Here is an 8,407-nt window from a genome sequence, read left to right as displayed (position 1 = left end):
CATGCTCTGCCAACTTGTGAACGTAATAGTTCTTTAGTCTGATGAGACGTAAGTCTAATCTCACTCATATGCATGCACCGAAGATAGTCACAGAATGCTGGAGTAACTCAGGCGGCACAGGCAGCATCTCTGTAAAGAAGGAATTGGTGACGTTTCGAGTCGAGAACCCTTTTCAGAAGATGATTCAGAGTCTGAAGTAGGGTCTCGACCCGAAACGTCGCCTATTACTTAGCACCGGAGATGCTGCCTGTCCTGCTGAGTTTCTCCAGCATTCTGTGTCTATCTTCAGTCTAAATCAGCATCTGTAGTTCCTTCCTACACATGGAACAACAGGACTGGGACACGGTGTCCGATATTGCACTTCCCAGAGAAGTTTCCACCATTGTCAGATAAAATCGCCTTACTTTCTTAAAGCTCTTTCGCTACCGATTGTACGCGTTTGTCTTGAGTGTATTTGTGCATATTGTATGTGATCTGATTGGATAGTATGCAAAATATAACCTCGGTACACGTGAAGATAATAGACCGAAACCTAATATGATCGGGCTTACCAGGGATTTCAAACGCCGCCATAATCGGATAGGCGATCTCCTTCACGTACAGAATAGGAGTCCGGCGCATTCTGGAAGAGTCGCAGTGTCGGCAGCAAGCCCGGATCAAAGAGCGCAGCTCCTACCCTCATTAATACCCGCTCCAATCATCCAGTGGCTACTGGGAGTGACGGGGCAATTACATTAGTCACTGGACACTTTAACAAACATTTCCAGACAAATGAAGTCGTTCCCCATTTCTTGGTGCAGGAATACTCAATGTTCATCGTACAGAAGGCCGGCCACTGGTATTACCGACCAGTCACTTGATCCAACATGCAATGTTATAATATTTTCCTGAGCCGGGAGTCGCTTCACTCAGACACGATAATTGTAATGAATTTTAACACTGGCGAATCCTAAATATAATCCATACACTCTCGTTTTTCTTTATCTGCGGAAGAGAATTGACGCGCATCACAGTTATTTTCTCATGTCATTTTCTTGTTCTAAAATGGATGTGCAATATTGAACATTGGCGCTGTGGACCATGAAGGCCCGTCGTTGTAGTTACTGGATAATTCCATGTCGCCCTTTCATATCACCGCACAGTCCAAGCTGTAATCACGTTCCAAATAACTTAGTTAGATTTTCCCCCTTGGTTTCTTATTTTGTAACCGCTGCCTATTTCACACAAACAGCAATACGTTGATCTGAAAAGGCACAGGTTTCTGGAAATCTGAAAGGAAATAAAACACGATAAATATCGGTAAATATTCAGCAGATGATCGCATCTATGGATCAGAATAAATAACTATGTATTGGGCAGCCCGTCGGGAAGGTAAACATAGGTTCCACAATCCATCGTTATCAGTCTTATTGAGGTATGAGGAACATGAGGAGCCAAAGGAGATTAGTTTAACGTGGCATTATGTGAGGCACGGGACGTCGGTGGGCCGAGAGCGTTGTTGTGTTCTTCACTGTTCCATGTTTTATGGAACATTATACGTTAAATGTGTTTGGGCACCTATTGCACGGATTCCGTTTTCTTCGCTCTTAGGATCCAGATCACTCTGTCTATTAGAAATGATTTCCTATCACACCAATTCATCCCACATGCCCACCAGTGCCCCAGTGCCAGAGGTACGCGCGCAGCGCATTCTCTCTCTCTCTCTCTCTCTCTCTCTCTCTCTCTCTCTCTCTCTCTCTCTCTCTCTCTCTCTCTCTCTCTCTCTCTCTCTCTCTCTCTCTCTCTCTCTCTCTTTTAGTGGGAAGTATAATGAAGCAATTATAGCGAATGAAAAGATGAACTCATTGACGTTGACTTCATAGGGTGCCCGAAATCAGGAATGCATCGCATAAGTGGCTGGTGGAGCCAAAGGCTCTAGCAACTTTTAGAAGTATCCAGACAAGGTATTTCAATTGTGCTGAATTGCTTCATTATACTTCCATTACTTATTAATGTATGAATTGATGAACGCACAACCATACACATACTCTCTCTCTCTCTCTCTCTCTCTCTCCTCTCTCTCTCTCTCTCTCTCTCTCTCTCTCTCTCTCTCTCTCTCTCTCTCTCTCTCCTCTCTCTCTCTCTCTCTCTCTCTCTCTCTCTCTCTCTCTCTCTCTCTCTCTCTCTCTCTCTCTCCCCCTCTCTCTCTCTCTCTCTCTCTCTCCCTCTCTCTCTCTCTCTCTCCTCTCTCTCTCTCTCTCTCTCTCTCTCTCTCTCTCTCTCTCTCTCTCTCTCTCTCTCTCTCTCTCTCTCTCTCTCTCTCTCTCTCTCTCTCTCTCTCTCTCTCTCTCATTAATAAGTAATGGTAGTATAATGAAGCAATTCAGCACAACGAGTCTATTCCGCCATTCAATCATGGCTCACATATCTTTCTCTCTCAACCTAATTCTCCTGCCTTCTCCCGATAAAGTTTCCTCCATTACTAATCAAAATTCTGTCTTAATAATACCCGATGACTTGGCCTCCACAGCCGTCTGTGATATTTAATTCCAAAGATTCAACCATCTGACGAAATAAATTCCTCCACGTGTCCTAACTAAAGGCATGTCTTGTATTCCGGGGATGTCTGGGGAGAGAGAGAGGGAGAGAGAGGAGAGAGTATGTGTATGGTTGTGCGTTCATCAATTCATACATTAATAAGTAATGGAAGTATAATGAAGCAATTCAGCACAATTGAAATACTTGTCTGGATACTTCTAAAAAGTTGCTAGAGCCTTTGGCTCCACCACCCACTTATGCGATGCATTCCTGATTTCGGGCACCCTATGAAGTCAACGTGAACGAGTTCATCTTTTCATTCGCTCTATTAACACTAACAGAACTATGGTAACTGATCGGTAGGATGACAACCCCCCGCGCACACACGCGCAATACAGCCGGCAACGTGGCTGCGTACGGTAAGTGGCTATAGTGTCAGAGTCGGCGCGGTGTGTGGGAGGGGGGGGGGGGGTATTGGCTAGAGTTTTTTCAGTGTCGGCGCGGTGTGCGTGTGGGGGGTGGGGGGTGGGGGTATTGGCTAGAGTGTCAGTGTCGGCGCGGTGTGTGTGTGGGGGGGGGGTGGGGGTATTGGCTAGAGTGTCAGTGTCGGCGCGATGTGTGTGTGTGTGTGTGTGGGGGGGGGTATTGGCTAGAGTTTTTTCAGTGCGGTGTGGGGGGGAGGTGAGGGGGGGTTGGTTAAAGTGTCAGTGTCGGCGCGGTGTGTGTGTGGGGGGGGGGGGGGTGAGGGGGGAGTGGCTAGACTTTCAGTGCCGGCGCCGTGTGCGCGGGGGGTTGTCATCCTACCGATCAGTTACCATAGTTCTGTTAGTGTTAATATAGCGAATGAAAAGATGAACTCATTCACGTTGACTTCATAGGGTGCCCGAAATCAGGAATGCATCGCATAAGTGGGTGGTGGACAAGTATTTCAATCGTGGACTAAGGCACGGATAAAGATACATACAACGTAGACACAAAAGATTTAAGAGGCTGACATCTGGAACCAGAACCAAATGCTGCACGAACTCCGCAGGCGAGGCAGCATCCGTGAGGAAAACGGGCAATCGACGTTTCAAGTCAAGATTTTTAATCTGGAGAGAAATATAATGTTGGCATTGCCTCATTGAGCTGAATGTCCTTTATCTGTACATCACAATTATAACTCATGGGAGAGACACAGATGTGGGAAACTTGAGCAAAACATAAACTTCTGTAGGAACCCAGCATCTCCCCAGTCAGTCCGAATAAGGGTCCCTACCCCGAAACGGCGCCCGTCCGTTCCTCCCTAGATGCTGCCCGACCCACGGTGTTTCTCCAGCCTTTTTGTTTTGATCCATAACAAGATCCCAGCTTCTATGAAGCAATATCATCAATTTTATTTGCCTCATTTCGTAACCGATTCCCTGTCACTTCCATACCACCCCCTTTTCCTAACCTGCACGAATAATTGTTATAATAACTGCTTCACTAACCAGCAGACCCTTATGAAGTGTGGGAAGTGTAGACCCGTTCAATTATGGACAGGACCTACAACTCCACTCAGGTCCCCGTTAAGTCGAATCTTTTCTCAATGTGACCCGCATTTGTCTGTTTAATTTTGTGATTCTTTGTCTATAATTTGTTTGCACCAACCCCTCTAGTACAACGATTGGCTACTCTTGAACCACAGATGCACTGATCATCGCTTCTCATAACTTAGAACATAGAACAGTACAGTACAGGATCCCACCCGTCATCCGCAATGCTTGTGCCGAACATGACGCCAAATTGAACTATTCTCCTATAGCTGTAAATAATGCACATCCCTCCATTTCCTGCATAACCATTGCCAATCTAAACGTCTCTTAAATGCCACTATCGCATGTTCCAGACACCCACCGCGCGGTGTTAACAACTTGCCCCGCACACCTGCTTTAAACTTTGTCCCTCTCACCTTCAATCTTAAACCTTTCAAATGTTTCAAAGGTCAAAGGTTTCAAAGGTCTTTTATTGCTACATGTCCCAATTAAGGTACAGTGACATGCGAATTACCACACAGCCATAAGAAAAAACAACAAGACACACAACTACTTAAAAGTTAACATAAACACCAACTACAGCGGATTCCCCACATTCCTCACTGAGATGGAAGGCAATAAAAAGTCCAATCTACTTCCTCTCTATTCTCCCGTGGTCGGGGCAGTCGAACCATCCGTCGGGGCGTTCGAAACTCGCACATCCGGAGGTCGAAGCCCCCGCGTCAGTCCGATGGAAACTCCCGCGTCGGGGCGGTCGAAACTCCTGCGTCGCGGCGATCGAAACTCCCGCGTTCCCGAAGTCGGTCTCTGCCCGCGGGCTCCGTGATGTTAAGTCCGAACGCACCCACGGCTGGAGCTCCGACGTCGATCCCTGGCAAAGGATCGCGAGTTACGCGATGGTAAGTCGGTAGGCGATCGCGGTGGAGCTCTCAAAATCGGTCTCCATCAAAGGCCGCCAACTACTCGATGTTGGGCCGCAGTTCGGACGGAGATACGAGACGGAAAAAATCGCTTATCCGTCGAGGTAAGAGATTCGAATACGTTTCCCCCAACCACCACACACACCCCCCCCCCCCTCACCCGCCACATAAAACGAGCTAAAGAACAATAAAAACATACATTTAACACGTTCTATTAAAACACAAAGGAAAGGACACACAGACTGTTGGCGAGGCAACCATTGCTGGCGCCATCCGGTGGTCAGGTTCCACCCTGGGAACAAGGGTCTGTGTCTACTCTATCTATATCTATGCCTCCCATAATTGTAGCTAGTTCTCTCTATACCATGCAGCATTCTGGTAAACCGCTTCAGAGGCTGCAGAGGCTGTACTCCCTTCCTGCAAATGCGACACACAATGAACCAATGGACGGCAAATCGAGCGCCGCTCACCCTTCAACAAGAACTGGTCGAGTCGCAGAAGACATGTCCCACGGGAGAGGAGAAGCGAAGCCGTCAGCAAAGGGTGGGGGCGGGTTAAACACGTTAACGGATAATCGGGGGGAACATCTATGAAGTCTGGTAAATGATACCGCTGCGGCCGGAACTGCGGAAAGAATGCGACAATTCCGTTTGGTACCCTTCCACAAAACGATGTGGTTTGACGAGGGATTGGAGAAAACAGGGGAGACTTAAGCGAGTTCTAAATCTCGGCTCACTGCTTCGCCAGTTTCATGGGTTTAATAAGAAAACTAGTTAATAACTTAACCCCGTTCTTCAGTTCCCTTCTAAACTTGCTTTGGGTCATTGCATAGATAGAGGTGTTGACGCAGCAGCTGACCCGAATGAGTAAGATTCCCACTTCGTTGGCGATGCTCGAGGGACTCGTGAGATCCGAGCCCACAAAATTGATTGTAATTCGGGTACAGATGTAAGTCACCGGTCCCGTGGTCCAGAGTAATATGTAGGTGCCGGATACAGTGAAGAGCAACACGATAGCATTGCGCCTATTCTCCGCCTCAGTGTCCTTTCCATCCAGTGACTTCAGACGCCGGCGGACTCTGTTGGCTGCTACGATGTTCCTGACCGTCAACCCGTTCAGAAACAAGATTAGAACGAAAGGGAGAAAGGATAGAGAGATGTTACACATCCAAGAGAAGAATACCCACCAGTTGGAAGTGAAGTAAGAGGATTTGGGTCGGCATCCCCAGTTCACGTTGTCAATGATGAAGCGTGGCTCGTACATGAAGTGAAAGGGAATGTACTTTAAGAGGCTCAGCGCGCACAAGGACACAATGACCAGGGTGGCCGTCCTACCAGTGCAATAGGTGAGTCTCAGCTTCGGGCAGCAAATGCTGACAAAACGATCGAAGGTGAAGGACACAGTTAACCAGACGGAATTATCCAGGATTAGGATCCGCAGGTAGACATATGAAGGACATACCGTGTTGCGGGACAGGAAGGAGGTAGGGTTGTAGGGAATATAGATTTCTTTGAGCAAAACTTGAAGGATGACCACAAGCAGGTCGGAGATTGCCATCGCCACCATATAACGGGTGATTCCTCTGGTGAGACCGCACTTTCCCCGGCATAGGATCGCAGCCGTCATCACGTTCGCTGGGGAAAGAACAAAGCGCAGCGAAATTACTACTTAATCAGCCGCCAAGTGCAATAGAAAGGAAAGAGACTGCGTGCAGAGCGAATGCCTAATTTGATAGGAAACATTGCAGATAACAACACAGAACATCGAACTATACGGCACAGGAACAGACCCGACGGCGCTGAGTGTCCGAGCCGAAATCGATGCCACGTTAGACTAATCGCCACTGCGTTCACATTGTCCAGTCCCTACACATCAATATGTCTGTCCAAAATCCTCTTCAAAGCCTCTGCCCTATCAGCACTGTGCACCGCCCTCGGCAACATGTTCGAAGCACCCACCAGGCTCTATGTGAAATATAAATTCATCGTGCATCTCCATTAAATTACGCCGCACTCGGGGGCAAGCGTTTGCACAGTACGTGGTGGGTGCCTGGGATGTTTTTAGAGAGGCACGTGTATATGCGGTGAACGGAGGGATATGCATGAGGTACATGTGATTAACGCCGTCATGCTCACTACATACATTATGCTTTATATTCTAAGCTCTATGTTCTGTGTTATATGGCATTGGTCAGTTCGACGTCTGCCCTTCGTTTCCTGCAATCCGTTGGACACAGCGGTTGTTGAAAGAGTGATGACAATGGGAACTTGCAGGTGACAATATCGAGTAGACCTGTCTGCTGTGTCTATTACCAAATATCTATCTGTAAGAGGAGCGACGGTGTTCACATTCCCAGCACGGGGAAGTGTTGGGCACGGATCAATGGGATCAAACACCCGCACCGAGAGCAAATCCGTTCCCCAAGGCCGCTGAGATCGAGGGGTCAAGAGCTTAAACCAAAGTTTCTGGCGGGAAGGCAACAAACCTGCGGAATACGGACAATGACATTATGCCCAGTGAGAGAGAAAGAGGCTAAGAGAAAGGCTCCAATCTTTCACAAGCTTACTCGAGGACGACGTAGATTCCTATAACGAAGGGAAAGCGAAGACGAAACGATGCAGAACGACGGAGGCAGCAAGACTGACGAATGCGCGCAATTACAGAAAGGGGACGGATTTGATAAAAACGATAGCAGAATATAGAACCTTCGGTAGCGTTGAGCCAAAGCACCAACACGTTGTACGTTGTGACCGGCCTCACCAGGGATTCCAACCGCCGCCAGAATCGGGTAGCAGATCTCCTTCACATACAGAAGCGGAGCCCGTCCCATTCCGGCAGATTTCAGCAGCACTCTCGGCTGACACAGTGGAACAAAAGGAGCAGCTCGGATCCTCATTAATACTCGCCGAAACCCTCCCTAGGGATCGGGCATTGATGCATTAATGACATTAGTGACAGGCTCTTTAACAAACATATTTCTTTCCACACAAACAAAAGTAATTTCACCAACCTCTCAGTGGAGTATAATCAATGTAAACTGTAGAAGAGGGGGTGGGCTCATTGCTGATCCGCCCCTCTGCCCAAAATGGAATGTGACGGGCTGATACTGTGGCGACAGTCCCTTCGTTCACTGGCGATTAACCTGGTGGAAGTTGGAGTATTTCAATACGGGAAATACGAATTGCAATCGACATATGCATGTAGGGGGGAATGGGGTATATCGCAATTGTTTGCTCGAATCGTATTTGAAACTCTAAAATGGATGTTTAGAAACGAACCCAGGAAAACCGAACATGTTGGCCACATAATGGGTGCAAGGCTTCAAATGTCATTTCACCTTTTGATAATCCTTCACACCGTAAGGTCCTGCCGACGATTTCATGAATATTCCTCATTAGATCTCTTATTTTGTGACGGATAAATAGTTTCACATAAACGCTGGGTAGCAGGGGG

General features: G+C 47.6%; 1 protein-coding gene across 1 annotated transcript; it reads right to left on the bottom strand.

The window, feature by feature from the left end:
* Window positions 1-5,686: 5,686 nt before the first annotated feature.
* Window positions 5,687-7,850, bottom strand: LOC144590897 (putative G-protein coupled receptor 139). Its single transcript, XM_078395260.1, has 2 exons — window positions 7,715-7,850; window positions 5,687-6,588 (listed from the first exon to the last, which is right to left on the bottom strand). Exons 1-2 carry the CDS (start codon window positions 7,848-7,850, stop codon window positions 5,687-5,689), a joined length of 1,038 nt encoding a protein of 345 aa, XP_078251386.1.
* Between the last annotated feature and the right edge of the window lie 557 nt (window positions 7,851-8,407).

The sequence above is a fragment of the Rhinoraja longicauda genome, unplaced genomic scaffold (genome assembly GCF_053455715.1).
Source record: "Rhinoraja longicauda isolate Sanriku21f unplaced genomic scaffold, sRhiLon1.1 Scf000381, whole genome shotgun sequence".
NCBI classification, from domain to species: domain Eukaryota; kingdom Metazoa; phylum Chordata; class Chondrichthyes; order Rajiformes; family Arhynchobatidae; genus Rhinoraja; species Rhinoraja longicauda.
This window is presented reverse-complemented; position numbering and strand designations above follow the sequence as displayed.

Excerpts from the sequence above, each read along its gene's own strand:
- LOC144590897 (XM_078395260.1), bottom strand. The coding sequence starts at position 7,850 with ATGAGGATCCGAGCTGCTCCTTTTGTTCCACTGTGTCAGCCGAGAGTG. Across the intron at positions 6,589-7,714 it reads GGCGGCGGTTGGAATCCCTG|CGAACGTGATGACGGCTGCG; the intron begins GTGAGGCCGGTC and ends TTCTTTCCCCAG.